Consider the following 15557-nt stretch of genomic DNA (forward strand, 5'->3'; position numbering starts at 1 on the left):
GCAGCTAAAGAAGGCGCATAGGCCGCCCAAGCGTCCCGCCTTCCCCGTCGCAAGGCGACGCTTCTCGGCCCTCACGAACGCTCCCCCTCGGCCACCTGCGCCTCGCGCCCCCCCCCCCGCGAGTAGATGACGCACACACGTGACCAGCCGGCCCGGCCTCGCGCGCCCATTCCCGAACCTTTCGCCTATTTCCTGTAGTTCGTGGGAAACCCCGTCCGCTCCTCCTCCGCCGCGGGTTTTGATTGGCGGCGGAGCAGCGTATGAGGCAGCGCCCCTTCCCCGCCCTCAGCCTCTGTTCCGGACCAGCCAGCGCCGCGCGCTGGTAACGGATTGAAGAGCGCCGGTTTAGGAGTGTCAGTTAATGCCGCGGTGGCTTCTTGCTTGGGGAGGGTCGCCTAGGTGACGGGTCGCGCTCGCTCGCCGGGAATCTGCGCCATGGCCGCTGGGGCGGCCCAAGGTGGGGCGATGGGCCCGTTGGTTGGAGCCATCGACCAAGGGACCAGCTCTTCCCGCTTCTTGGTAGGCGCCGCTTGAACAGCGCGATGGATGAAGGAGGAGGGAGGGGGTCTTTGCCTGGGACGGGGACGGGGGTGGTGGTGGTGGTGGGACGAGGCGAGACACGAGGGGACGGTGGATGTCCTTGGCCGGGAGAGCGGCAGAGAGGACGAGAGCCGGGGGCAGGCGGAGGGAAGCCGGGGGTAGGCGGAGGAAGGGGGTGGGAGGGAGAGAAACAGGCATGTGTCCGTGCGAGTCTCCTCTTGGCCGGCGCATCTAACGCCGGTTTCCCAAACCGAAGCTCCTCTCCTGGCTCTGGGAGGGAAAGAGAGACGGAAAAGTGTCCTTGAGGGAGACCGCGAAGTGTGCTTTCGTTCCCTCTGCCCTGAGCGTCTCCCCCGCGCCGCCCCACTGCTACTGGGCGCAAGGAGAAAGGCTGCCTGTTGGCTCAGAGAAGGCTACGGTTTTGCTTTGTTCGTCTTGTGAATTAGGGGACCAACAAGTGCAGCAGAGCCTCCTGATTCCTCTGCCCTAGCCACTGAGGCATTCAAGATTGTTTGCTTCAATCTGTGCTCCCAGGGGGTGGAGAGCGGCGCAGGTTGAGCTTGGCAGGCTGATCCAATTACCTGCTGGAAAGGGTGTATCTTCTTTTTCTTTTACACTGTTTGGATCTCTGGGGGATTGAGAGTCTGAGGATGAAGTTTCTCACCCAGCCTGTGATGTAGTGGATGCAGGTAGCATTAATGGTGTTCTTTTGCATAGTTGGTATTTCTGAACCTACAAATCCCAGGTGGACCTACTGTGTTAAATAATCTAGGGACTACTGGTTAGTTTACACCCTGTAGTTCCATGTAGTTCACAGGTTTTGAGAATTTGATATAAACTCAATGGTATTCTTTTCCTTTCATTCATTATAAGTCCTATGCTAAAACGCCAAAGAAGGATTGTTAGAATTTTCTAGTGAATACAACAGTGAAAAAACAGTGGTGTTGCTCAATACAAAGTTTTCATTGCATTGTAGTTACACTTTCCAGAGCTCTTGTGCTCTGCTTTGAGCCTCAAAACTCGGGAACATTGTCATCTGACAAGATTTTGACTCATGCATATGCCCAAACTTTGTATCCAGTCATGGCACAATAGCTTAATCCATTTCTATAGCTGCAGTCTTACGCAGAACCCTGGCAATATCCTGTTGAACCTGGAGACACCTACTTGAAGCATACATGAAATGTCTATCTGAGGTGACACCTTGCTTGGACTTTGGAATGTTGATGGCTCAGGTCAGGGATGGATCTTGGATCTGTCACTGAGTAAACTTAATAATCATTGGGGTGGGGTTGTACTGATGTGAATCTTGTCTCTGATCTCCGAGTCTTTCCTTTCCCTCCCATTTTTTTTAAACAAAGCATGTGGATATCAACTTAAAGTTCAGGGATTTGTTGAACTGTATGTTGTGAAAGCAAGTGGAGGCAAAAAACTTTCAGGGACAGTCTAAAGTCCGTGCTGATGCTGTAGTGGAATCTCATTACAGATAAGGGAAATGTGCAGAAAAGCATGTGATACAATTGCAGGATAGGAGTATAACCTGAGAGAGTACTAACCTTACACCAGAGTTTATAAATACTGTGGTATTTCTCTTTCTGTATTCTTCTTTCTACACATGGAAAAGAAGAAGGTGAAATTGAAATGGCAAGGCAAGGGTTTGGGAGGTTACCTGAAGCATCCAAAGAAAGTGATGATACATGGAAGCAGAAATAAGGCACAAGTAGTTACAATCACTTGACTTCATGGCAAAAGAAGTCCAAAAGTCTTCATTTCCTAGTTGGCTGCATCTCCAATTGTGGAGCTGAGAAGGACCCCAAGGGTTGCTATGCCAAACCCCTAGTTGAAGCAGAAGGTCAACAGCTGGCACATCACTGACGGGGATCCTGTTGCACAGCTTTTCCTCTTGTAACACTGTTTAATCCATATACTGTCCCATTAGTGCACAGCACTACTTTGAGCTGTTAACAATGTAAAAACCTATCAGGTTTTATATTGTTAACAGCTTAACAGTTTTATATTATTATATTAACAGTTTTATATTAAGGTCGAAACAGTACAAACAAAATAAAACAATAGTAGACATAGACAAGACAATCAAATTGAATCAGTATTAAGCCACGGCACAGTGTTTCCAGATGACAGCAGGGCATGAGGCCAAGACTTCAGGTGAGGTTGCATTTGAAGGCCTCACAGAAGAGCAGGGTCTTCAGTGGCCTCTTTAAAATGGGGAAGGAGAAAAGGAGGGGGCCTGCTGCAGCTTGAACATTTTATTCCTGCCAAGTGACCATCAACCATGGCCATTTGGGAGGAATAAAATGTTTCAATTGGTAGTAGCAATTTTAAAACAAACTGCCCCCCCCCACATTCCCTAAGGATTTCCAGAACTTTGGGAATGGGGAACGGGCAACATTTATTTCCACCCAAATGGCTGTCGTTGATGATGTCATCAGAGTTATGCAATATAAAGTTGTGCAACAGGACTGTGTATTTAGGAGTGTCCAGGTGTACCAAAATGTGTAGACTTGTCTGTTAGCTAAGAACATTTCATAAGTCTGGAGCCAAGGTGTACAGAGAAAAGTACTCTGACCTCAGTGCTGGCTGAATCTGTGGACAGAAGTGGAAATATAGCAAAGTTTCCTTTGTTAGATGTGTGTTGAGCCTCAAGTAAGAAAATTGAAAATAGAAGGGGCCCTGTTTGAGCTTGGGACAGTTGAAATTTAATTCATTTTCTTTAGATCTTTCATACCTAACAAACACAACATGAGTGTGGTTAGGCAACAGTCAAAAAACAAAATAAACATTTTCTTAATTCCACAGTAGATAGAACTGGATTTCAGTGCATCCTAAGGCAAGAACATCTGTCAGTATAAAATGCTTAGGTACACTAATGCAAATTGATAGGATTACATGTTAACCTGTTATTCCTTTCTTGATTAGTTTAGATTGTTTCAGCTTCCTTCATGTATACTCCAAGGGATATTGTCCTTCCACACTGTAACTTCATGGGAAAACCTGGGGTTACGGTATAGAGGGGAAGCCTCTAGGTGCCTTTTACCCAGCAATTCTTCTTCAATTACAGAAATAATAGTCTTCTTCCTGTGTACAGCACAAGGCAAACCAGAGCAGACAATGATATTTGATGAGCATCTTGAAAAATAAGGATAATTTGGTGCAGTACTAGCTGTCACACTTGCTGTTCTAGAGTCAGAGATAAATGAGTTGAATGCACTCTCAGACAATGATTAACAACTCTTGAAAGCATTTGTCCCTTAGAAGTGTCTGCTGATTGTGACCTTTGAAAGCCAGAACAGCCTAGTTACATGAACAAGAATGCAGACATCAAAATATAGAAAAAAACAGAGTTTCTCACAGAGTGCTATCCTCTGAAGATGCCGGCCACAGAGACTGGCGAAGCGTTAGGAAAAACAACCTTCAGAACACGGCCAAAGAGCCCGAAAAACCCACAACAACCACTAGATCCCGGCCGTGAAAGCCTTCACGAATATATAGAAACAGAGTTGATAGAATGAACCAATATCATCATCTTTGTTCATGTTAGAATCAGTCCAGTGCTGCTACTGGAGTGAAAGGATCAGCCAACAGGGTGTTGCTGTTGCCCAAGGGACATATGAATGTATTCACAGTCATCATATTATTTGGGGAGGTTCCTTCCATATTCCCCTGAACCAAAGTGAAACAGAAGTAATTTTCACAAATATTTCAGCTGAAGTTACCAATCACACTTTTGTGTCTATGAGTTCTAGCAAGTGCAGAATGCATGTTATGAACTGGTTCATATTAGTGTTTGTCACAAACAGCTCCTCCTTTTGTTTGTGTGTTAATAGGCAATGACACAAGTTTTCTGATGATTTGCAGTGCAACACTGTGACTGTGTATTGAGAAAAATATGAGTACCCAGCTTGCTGGGGGGGCAATGTGTAGCCTTTATAATTAAAATTGTAAACCGCCCGGAGAGTGCTTGTAGCGCTATGGGGCGGTATATAAATCCAATAAATAAATAAATAAATAAAATAAATAAATAAAATATGTACTGTTGAATTCATAGGGATGTAATTTCAGGAAAATGCATATAGGGTTTGGCCTTAGGTCCTAGAGCATGGGTGAGCAGTTTCTTTTTAATGCTCAAAAAGTTCCCATGTGCCGTCAGGGAAGTGGAGGGCCATTATGTCATGTTCTGATTTGTAGCACCCTTCCCCTTAGTTTATTGGCCATGATTCATTTGGCAGTTTACATTTGTGTAAGGGAAATCACATAAGTCTTAGAAATTGATTTCCTTTCTATTCTGATACCATTTCTGCTAGAGTAGTCTTCTGCTACTAATAAATATATGAAAGAACCATGTATTCTGAGACCAGAGGCAGTTCATATTTTTTCTGTATTTTTTAAATAATAATAATAAACAGTAAAGTTATCCTACCTGTCATAACACAGTGACCAATTGTTGGTTGGTTGGTAGGTATTATTCATCCAATCATAAGCCTCCAATTTATGAATGTGGGATTGTGTTACCTTTCACAAAGAGCATCAAGCAGGAGAAAATCATAGAACCTGATTCCTTTTGTAATCACTTAACTACTTATCACCCAAACATGCTGTTTTTTTCAACAAATTCTCTCAGTATCTATTGCTTGAAGCACAAAGCAACATCTATGATAATGTCTTATGTCATATCGATTCATTACATTTATACCCCATCTTTCTTTCATGGAGTTCTAAATGGCATTAATTTTTGTCTTTCTCTTTGCCTCTTTTTTCTCTTTCCATCATTCCTCTTTTGTTTTCTCCATCCCATGGCCCTTCTCTCTGTGTATGTTTATTTGCACAAAAACAGTATTCCTATTGGAGGTCCTGGGCAAATGTTTTGCACAGAAATAAGACCAATTCACCTCATGCAGATCCTCCACAAGATTGCAAGCACAATCATAGGTCTTTTTGTTGTAGTAGTTGTTGTTTGGAACTACCCACTAAATATCTAGGGCCACTTCTTAATTTAGAAGACCCTTAATACCAAGAAGTTCTCAACAAGTTGCAAACTATCATAACATTTGCCACCTCTGTTATTGCTTTCTGCCATCAACTTGCTTCCAACTTCAGTTTACATTAGCTTATGATTTACTGTCCTGTTCTAGACAGAAACCAGAGATTCTTGTATCATTGCTTTTTGACAGTTTTCTGTACTGTATATAGAAAATGTTATTTTTAGGACTATTTGCTGCTTAATGTTGCTATCATCAAAGGACCTTGCTTCTTTGTAATGTTTAAGGTGTGGATACCAGTCTTCGTTTGTCAGTTATGCTTTACAATCTGATTTGGTAAATTTTTATGCTCTGTTTTTTCCAGGTTTTCAATGCAAGAACATCTGAACTACTGAGTCACCATCAAGTAGAAATTCAACAGAAATTCCCAAAAGAAGGGTATGTTTCCTCTATGGTTTAGAATGATTTTTTTTATTAACTCTCGTAATTATTGTATGATTTTTTATGTATCCAACGTTGCTGCATTTTATAAATGTACTTCCACTGTTCAAACTGCATTGCTGATTTCCCTCTCTCTGAACTTGCAGCATCTCTCCATATGTACAATATGCCTACCATTTTAGAAGGCATAATCTTGAGGGTTGAATTGAGATGTATTTATTTATTTATTTTATTTATATCCCGCCTATCTGGTCAAGCGAGGACCACGCTAGGCGGCTAACAACCTTAAAAATACAGTGGTGCCTCGCACAGCGAGGTTAATCCGTCCCGGATTAACCCTCGCTGTGTGAAACATCGCTGAGCGGGGCAGAAAAGCCCATTGGAACGCATTAAACAGTGTTTAATGCGTTCCAATCGGCTGCTGTACTCACCGTTCAGCAATGTTTCTCCGATGGCCGGCAGCCATTTTCGCGCCCTCCCCTTGCTGAATGAGGGCGCGAAAATGGCTGCGATCAGCTGTCCGGCAGGTCCAAAATGGCCGCCGCAACTACCGAAATGGCCGGCCGCAGCGTTTTCGCGCCCTTGGTAAGCGAGGGGAGGGCGTGAAAATGCTGCACGCAGCCATTTTGGCTGTTCCGGCAGCGTTTTCGCACCCTTCCCTTGCTTACCAAGGGCGCGAAAACGCTGCACCCGGCCCTTTCGGCTGTTCCGGCGGCCATTTTGAAGCCACGGAACAGCTGATCGGCGGGTCGCAAAGCGAAGGTCGGTAAGCGAACCGCTTACTGACCTTCGCTCTGCAATTTTCGCCCATTGGGGGCATCGCTCTGCAATCGCATTACAAAACACAAAATATAAACATTTCTTGAGCAATATATGCTTTCTGCCCGAACAAGTTCTTGATAACATGAGAAAATCTAGTAAACTATGCTTCTTAGCAGAGTAGTTGATATTAGTAACTGATGACCAGAAACCTATTGGTTAGTTACACTAGCATATATACACTGGCAAAAATTGTAACGTAAATTGCACATGGACACATTCACATGATGGATGTACAATGAGAGATACAATTGACAGCTTGTTAAATAATGGCTGTTCACCACTGCAGTTTATGTCAGTGCACATATTCTGACATAACGGACCAGTTATGATTCTGGCCAGTATATCTGAATTGTCATCTAAATTGCTTGACAAGAATGTATTATATTTTTGGTTCATAATTTCAGTTGCAAAATTCAGCCTTCTGATGTTAGTCCTGGTTTTGTGCTTCTTGTCTATTTTAGGTGGGTAGAGCAAGATCCAAAGGAAATATTAGAATCAGTGTATGAATGCATGGAAAGGACATGTGAGAAACTTAACCAGCTGAATATAGACATCGCCAACATAAAAGGTACTACAGTTTTTTAAATGTAGAAATAATAGAAGAGTTAAAGTGAAAAGAAGTAGCCAGACTATTCTAAAAAAAATTTTTTTGGAAGCCAAAGGTCTGAGCTTTTCAGCCTCTTCTTCCTGAAGGCTGTAGGCATCCTTCAGTCTTGAGAGACTATGGCAGTGGTGGCAAACGTTTTTGGGGCCGAGTGCCCAAATTGAGAAAAGCAAAAAAACAAACCAGCAGGCGGCGTGCCACAGAAGTGGTGGCAGAAGGGGTAATCCCAGGCACTGAGGTGCCTCGAGACCCCACTTTGGATCCACTGCCAGCGCTAGCTGCTCCATATCCTGGCCCGTCGCCTGTTGAAGCACCAGTACTGCATCTGCAGCCATCTCCTGAGGTTTGGCTGTGTGGGGGGCAGGGGAGTAGCGATCTGGTGACTTATGGCTCACGTGCTCGCAGAAAGGGTTCTGTGTGCCAGTTGTGGCACACGTGCCATAGGTTCGCTATCGCTGGACTATGGTAATTTGAATAGAGGTTTTGGAACAGTGTCTAGTGTGACTGAGAAGGCCAATATGAAAATGACAATCCCTTCCACACTGAAGACAAATACAATCTGTCCCCTCTCCAGCTCCCCAATTTTGCTGGTTTCGGGACTGCCTCTTTGCCTCAGCCTGCTGGTCAAGTGGCTCTTCCTGAAGGCAGGTCAACAAAAATATCAGTAAACTCAATTTCTTCCCTCTGCCCCAAATGGATACCCAGGAGCACTTTGGGAATACATAGACTTTTCTGCAGATCAGCCAATTACTTTGGGATGTAATCAAAATGTATAATGAACTAACATGAGTACTATTAAAATAAAAATACTGAAAGATAGTTCAATAGTAATATAAAATAAATAGTTCGATCAGGAAATACCTTGCAGAAATGAAAGAGCACAGAATTCTGTTTGTTCAAGGCAGCTACACTGAGCTGTCTTGATTTTCCTGCCTCACTTTTGTATCCTCTTACAACATCAAAGTCCACTCCAGCTAATCTGGAAACCCTGGGCAGTATGGTTTGGGGGGGGGGGGGAGCAACAGGGATCTCTAGAATGTCAGGAAGCCCTGTTGCATAAGTTGAAATCCACTCATCTGTATCCAGTCTAAATCTTGTAACATTAGATTTACAGTGGGGTCTCGACTTACGAACGACCCGACTTGCGAACAATTCGAGTTACGAACCTGCCCTATAGGGAAAGTAAGGACTCGACATGCGAACTTCCCTCGAGTTACGAACAGGGAAAAAAGTCCCCCCTCCCTCCCCTTAGAGGCTTCTGGAGGGGGGGAAAGGGTCAGAAACTTAAAAATAAATACTGTACTGTTAAATAAAGTCACTTACCAGGCCTTGGTAGCCCCCAAACCACAGGAAAAAGAGCAGGAAAGAGCTAAAAGCCGACACCCAGAAAGAGCCTGGCAGCCATTTTGTGGTTTTCCCCGCTCCTCTCCCCACCTAACAGCTGATTGGCTGGCTCTGAGCAGGCTTCCGGAGGCTTGCTCAGCACCTAAAAAGCCTGCCTGAGTGCCTTTGTGCTGAAAAAATCAGCACAACATGCTTTAAAACATTATTTAAAATTGGCTTCGTTTTTAAAAAAAAGAGTTCTAAAGTGCTGCCTTTAGTGTTCCCTGTCTTCCCTGAACCTAAGGGGAAAAAAGAAAGAAAATATCCCCCTCTAGTGGCAGAAGGCAGAATAGTAGCTTCCCATTAGTTTCTATGGACAGAAAAGAGCAGATACGGATTAAATGGTTTTCAATGCATTCCTATGGGAAATGCAGATTCGACTTAAGAACTTTTCGACTTGAGAACCACCTTCCAATACGGATTAAGTTCTTAAGTCGAGACCCCACTGTATACTAATGTATAAATTGGTACTAAGACTTCTTTTTTCTGCTTAAGCTGTTGGAGTTAGCAATCAAAGAGAGACAACTGTGGTTTGGGATAAATTAACTGGAGAACCTCTCCACGATGCTATTGGTAAGTAGGAGCACTGTCTTCCGCAAAACAATGTGCTAACCCTTTCTTACTTTTTTCGTATCAGCTCCTCTCCTGCCTACAGTTCCTTTTGTTTTTTGCCCCAACTGGATTGATCCAGATGCTCTCGATGGGACAGCCAATCTCCTCCTCCTGTATTTCTGTGCAGGAATGTGTATTTTTGACATATACTGCCACTCCACCTCCCTTTTTATTCTCTCTGTTCTTTTTGATCAGTTTATATCCCTCAATTGCTGTATTCCAGTCATGGGAGCTATCCCACCAAGTTTCAGTTATTCTTATCAAGTCATAGTTACCCTTCTGAATTAAAATTTCTTCTTGTTTGCTTCCCATACTTCTGGCATTTATATATAGACACCAGAGGATGTGCAATTTGTGGCCTGTTTGTCTTTGTACATTTTTATGAATAATATTATTAATATTGTTATGATTATTGTTATGTTTATTATTGCGATTATTGTTAATGTTATCATTGTTCCCCTTTTGATCAGTTTGGTCTATTTCTCTTATTGTGTGTAAGGCTTCATCTACCCTTAACTCTGTACTTACATCTCTCTCCTGCTTCCAATTCAGTTTAAAGCCCTCGTGGTGACGTTCTTCATGCTGTGGGCAAACACATTGTTCCCAGTCCTTGTTAGATGCAAGCCATCTCTTGCTAGCAGTCCATCTTCCAGGAGGCTTAGCCCATGGTCCCAAAAACCAAATCCCTCTTGTTGACACCACCTTCATAGCCAGTCATTTACCCAGAGGATCTTCCTTTCTCTTTCGATTTCTCTTAGGATGGAAGAAAAAACTATCTGGGCCCCAAAGTCCTTGAGTTTCCTTCCCAGAGATTCAAAGTCAGATGTGATTTCTCAGTAGCTCCTCTTGGTTGTGTTGTTTATTCCCATGTGTACAAGAAGAAAGGGATATATATCTGTAGGTTTTATGAGTGATGGCAATCCTTCCATCATATCCCTTATCTGTCCTCCAGGGAGACAACATCCCTGGGGAGTCCATGGATCCTCCCGGCAAATTTCAATCTCAAAGCCCCTACTACAACTACACTCCTCTTCTTCTTTCTGTAGGATGTGGGCTCAGTGATTGTATTCTGCTGCGCTTCAGCCCTACTCATGTCCTCCTGTGGGGTCTCTCTGTGTCATGTCTGACAGACTCTTCAAGTAACTGAAAGTGATTTTGTAGTTCCACCAAGAAAGAGTGTTTACTCCTTCTTTTGCTCCTAACTGTAATTCTTTTCCATGGTGGTTCCTCCACTATGTTTGTAGCCTCTACAGCATTTTCCTCCACTGCAATGTTTTGGTTTTCTTCCATCAGCAGTGCCCCTCTTCCAGCTGCTGCTGCTCAAGAATTCTATCAATCTAGGCTTCATCTTCCCATATAGCCTTGAGTGTAGCTACTCGCTGCTCCAGGTCTCTGACTTTCTTTTCTAACTGTGCCATAAGTTTACACTTGTTACATGTATACAGCATTTTGCACTTAGGAAAAAAGACAAACATAGCACAAACTTTGCAGGTAACCACAACTGAATTGACTCCACCCTCCATAATCCCTTCTAGCTTTTTTGCTTTCTGCTGTTTGTTTAGGATACCTGTCCCTCTTGTTTTGTTAGTTTAAATGTAGTTGTACGTACACCTAAGGAACTGAAAAAAAATGTGTTTGGGCCTTGGCCTCTCCAGGCAAACTCCCTGTTTTGTCTCCTGTTCACAAGCTCTGGTTGTGAGCACCCTGGGTCTGCCTTTATTTGTCAGCTGTGCTCTTGCCAGAGTCAGGAATCAATTTAACATTTGAATGGGCAGGGTCTTCCTTTGAAGTGCCTGGTTGCCTACTCCTGGATCTCTCCTGTTGTAGGATGAAGGTGGAACAAAGGGCCCATTGTCTTAGTCACAATAGCAAGATTTCCAAATAGTATCTGGAATCAAAAAATACCAGCAGGTGAAGTTTTTAAAACAAATCTCAAGTGCAAACAAAGCTTTGTGTGTTGTAGAAAACATACTTTCACTTTCTTTGTTTTTAGTGGGGGGAGGTTGGCACTTATGCAGACATCATGTCAAGTGGGAGGTGAGAGAGAAAGAGAGCTAATGCATCAGCTGTGTTAGGAGGATTGAGAGAGGACTTTCCTCTGTAAGGTAAAGGTAAAGGTTCCCCTTGACAATTTGTCCAGTCGTGTCCGACTCTAGGGGGCGGTGCTCATCTCCGTTTCCAACCCATCGAGGTAGCGTTTGTCTGCAGACAATCTTCCGTGGTCACATGGCCAGCATGACTAGACACGGAATGCAGTTACCTTCCCACCATTGTGGTACCTATTTATCTACTTGCATGTGCATGCTTTCAAACTGCTAGGTTGGCGGGAGCTGGGACTAGTGATGGGAGCTCACTCTGTCGCGTGGATTTGATATTACGACTGCAGGTCTTCTGACCTTGCAGCATAGAGGCTTCTGCGGTTTAACTCACAACGCCACCACGGCCTCTGTAAAGGCTTATTCAAAATGTCAGAATCTGGTCTTGTTTAGTTAGTGACTTGCTTGTTTAATTAATGACTCAGAAAAAATCCTTCACCTATAACTAATGTTTGTGTTTGAATTATAGTGTGGCTTGACTTAAGGACCCAACCTACAGTTGAGAGGCTGCTTAAAAGAATTCCAGGACAGAATAAATCTTTCTTAAAGGTAAGGGTTTTTTTTCTCTTGAGTTTGGGAGTTATTTTCTGTTAAATGATCCACTGATGTTTTTATGTATACATGTTTTGAAGTGAACAAAACAAGCTAGAATACCAGAGTTCTGTTTCCTATGAACCTATTTTGCACACTTTGAAAAACCTGTTAAGATCACCCAAGTCAGAAATGACTTGGCAGCACATAACACACTGTGATAGTTGTAGCGAGCACGCTGAAGCCTCTACCAACTCAGGCCTCCAGGAGTGCTCACTCTTCTTCTTCAGTTGCTGCCACCAATTTTATCCAATATTTTAAAAAGACAAGTGTTGTTTCAAAACAAAAACTGGTTTATTTGTTTAACAAAATAAAGTAAGTAAATCACAATATGTTAATCAAGGTCTCTCCCTCACTGACACACACAGACTCTTCCTTCACTGACTGTCTGGCTCACAGGCCTATAGACACACTCCTCACTAACTCTCTCAAAATCTCTCACTCAATCCTCCTCCTTTACATCATACACCCCTTTATATATTCCAGCTCCTCCCCCTTCTGCACCACCTTCCATCCCCTCATTGGCTGAGGTTCCACTGCTCAGCTGTGACGGACAGGTGAGGGCAGGGCTGAATGCTACAATAGTCTGCTTTATTCAACACTTGAGAAAATCAGATTCTTGAGATTAGATGGGACATGTTTAAAGAGCTAACTGCAGTGATACACGTGTCCACTTGGCAGTGTGTCTTATTGAATTCAGTAGCAATTTTCCTTATGTAAGTGAAAATAGAACTGTAACATTAATTATTTATATCCTGAATACCTGCTACACTAGTTACAGATAGGATAGCATGCATTCTGAGTTTATAAGCTAAATGAAAATATGAAATTATCCAATTTTTATATAGTGAGGGAGATTATTTCAATGTAATTTCATTCCTAAACTTCTCTGAATGCCTAGTTCTAGCAGATTTTTCCCCATGTCTAAGAAGAATGCTATTTAGGGACATACGAAGAAATCAGTATTTATTATACTTACTGGATTAAACACGCAAAAAGGGGTTGTAGCCAATATGAAAATAGCCACTATGCTCCTGTGAGTGTGTTTACTGTCTAAAACTTATTATTTTTCTGGTTTTTACCCCGCCCATCTAGATTCGATGAATCTACTCTGGACGGCTTACATTCCAAATATAAAGCAAAATTTAAAACAAACAATATCAGACAACATAGACAAGCAAAGACCAAGATGTTAAGACTTATGAAATTAAGAAATAGAAGGGGGAAGGCCTGCCTGAAGAACCGAGTCTTCAGCTTGTTCTTAAAAACTCCCAGCGAGGATGCCAGGTGACTCTCCAGGGGCGAGATGTTCCAGAGGCAAGGGGCCACTGCCGAGAAGGCCCAGCTCTCCTTATGGGCCTCTCGGGGTCAAGCCCCTCAGCCGCCCAGCCTGAGTAGATCAAGTGACACTAGTAGAGCTAGGTGGGAGCAGGCGCTCTTCTAGGTATCAAGGTCCTAAACCATTTAGAGCTTTATGTAAGCATTAACACCTTGAAGTCAATGCAGAAACGAATGGGCAACCAGTGTAAGGCTGCCAGAGTGGGGGAAATGTGATGGTATTTTTTCACCTCAGTTAACAATCTGGTGGCCGTATTCTGGACCATTTGTAGTTTCCATATCAGTCTCAAGGGCAGCCCCATGTAGAGAGCATTACAGTAGTCTAATCTCAATATTACGAGTACATGGACCAAAGTGGTGAGCGCCCCGACATCAAGATAGGAGCACAGATGGGCAATCCGCCGAAGATGTAGGTGGGCAATGAGTACCACAGATGCTACCTTGGACTCCATGGTAAGCACTGGGTTAAGATGGATCCCCAAGCTGGACCACACTCTTTGTGGTGAGAGTTGCCCTCCCAAAAGAAAGGGGGCTCACCAAATAGGAGGAGAGCCCACCCTCAAAACCTCCGTCTTTTCCAGGTTCAGTCTCAGTCCATTCTCCTGCAGTACAGCAGCCAGCCAGCGCTCAAGGGACACAGCGGCATCCATTGCTGTTGGAAAAAGGGAGATGTAGAGCCATGTGTTATCAGCATACTGATGACATGAAGCCCCACACCCCCGGATGACCCCACTCAGCAGCCTCATATAGATATTAAACAGCATTGGAGAGGTTATTGAGGCCTGCAGGACCCGCAATTGAGGAGCCATGGGGCCGTTACACTCTCTCCAAGCTGAACTCTCTGGGAATAGTCCTCCCAAGAAGGACAAGAGCCAGGCCACTGATCCCCAACTTGGAAAGCTGTCTCAGGAGGATACCGTGATCGACAGTATCAAAGGCAGCTGAGATATCAAGGAGAACCAACAGGGACATTTTGCCCCTATTGGCGTCCCTCAGTAAGTCATTAAGCAGGGCGACCAATGCCGTTTCCGTACTGTCACGTGGCCTGAAGCCTGACTAGAAGGGATCCAGAGCACTGGTTTCATCCAAGAGAGTCTGAAGCTGATAGGCCACAACCCTCTCTACAACCTTGCTAAGGAAAGAAACATTGGTGACAGGCCTATAATTGCCAATGTTGCCTGCCACCAAGCTTGGTTTCTTCCTAATGAGCCTAATGAGTGTCTCCTTGAGGGCAAGGGGAACCCTGTCCTCCTGGAGAGACCCATTAATTATTGCCTTGGCCCATTCGGTTGTCAGAGGCCTGGCCGTTTTGATTAGCCAAGCTGGCAAGGGTCAAGGGAGGAGGTGCTGGCATGACAGCAATCAAGTGTCTTAACCTCAAGTTATGTTACTGGCTAAAAATGAGTAATTCCCACTGGGCAAGAAGGTGCACTAGATGTCTCGGCTCAATCTGCTGGTTTCAAATAGGAGGTTAGGTCCTGGCGGATGGCCTCCACTTTAGCTTTAAAAAATGCTGCAAATTGATCAGGTGAGATAATAAGGGGAGGCCAATCACTATGACCAATTCTGGAGAGATTGCGTATGATGCAGAATAATTCTGCCTGCTGGTTTCGCTGTGAAGTTGCATTTTATTAGGTGGTGATCCACCTAATCCAAGGGGACAGACACAAGGTTAGTCACCATTAGACCACACTCCCTCTGCTCAGAAGAGAACAAAAGGTCTGGCATGTGACCACCTACGTGGGTGGGGCAGTTAACATGTTAGGACATGTCCAAGGAAGCAATGGTTTCCAAGAACTCAAGGGCAGATTGAAAACCTCCAGCTCAGCATGGATGTTGAAATCATAGATGTTGAAATCACCCAAGACAATCAGTCTAGGGGATCCCAACAGAGCCGCGAAGACAAAGTCCACTAGCTCTGGTAAGGAAATGGCTGGATTGCGGGGAGCATGGTATGCCAGCAAGATCCCAATACCATCCCTGGCCCCAATTGACATATGAAGGGCTTCTAGACCAAGAAAGAAGGAGGAACCAAAAAAAATCCTAAGACGTAATGGATGAACAAAATGAATAAAAAATTTAAATAATACAATAATAACAAACCAGCAAACCAAGACCCAAGTGGTTTGTATA

At 43.9% G+C, this 15557-nt stretch overlaps 1 protein-coding gene across 4 annotated transcripts in view; it reads left to right on the forward strand.

Annotated features, from left to right (window-relative positions):
- Positions 1–290: 290 nt before the first annotated feature.
- Positions 291–15557, forward strand: part of GK (glycerol kinase) — a 49833-nt gene continuing 34566 nt past the window's right edge. For all 4 annotated transcript variants that reach the window (XM_078390462.1, XM_072994265.2, XM_078390463.1 and 1 more), the window contains exons 1-5: positions 291–519; positions 5902–5975; positions 7262–7368; positions 9283–9360; positions 11965–12044. In XM_078390462.1, the coding sequence (XP_078246588.1) occupies positions 436–519; positions 5902–5975; positions 7262–7368; positions 9283–9360; positions 11965–12044 (423 nt within the window). In that variant the 5' untranslated portion in view covers positions 291–435. The remainder of the gene's footprint in view (positions 520–5901; positions 5976–7261; positions 7369–9282; positions 9361–11964; positions 12045–15557) is intronic.

This window comes from Pogona vitticeps, chromosome 3 (assembly GCF_051106095.1).
Source record: "Pogona vitticeps strain Pit_001003342236 chromosome 3, PviZW2.1, whole genome shotgun sequence".
NCBI lineage: Eukaryota > Metazoa > Chordata > Lepidosauria > Squamata > Agamidae > Pogona > Pogona vitticeps.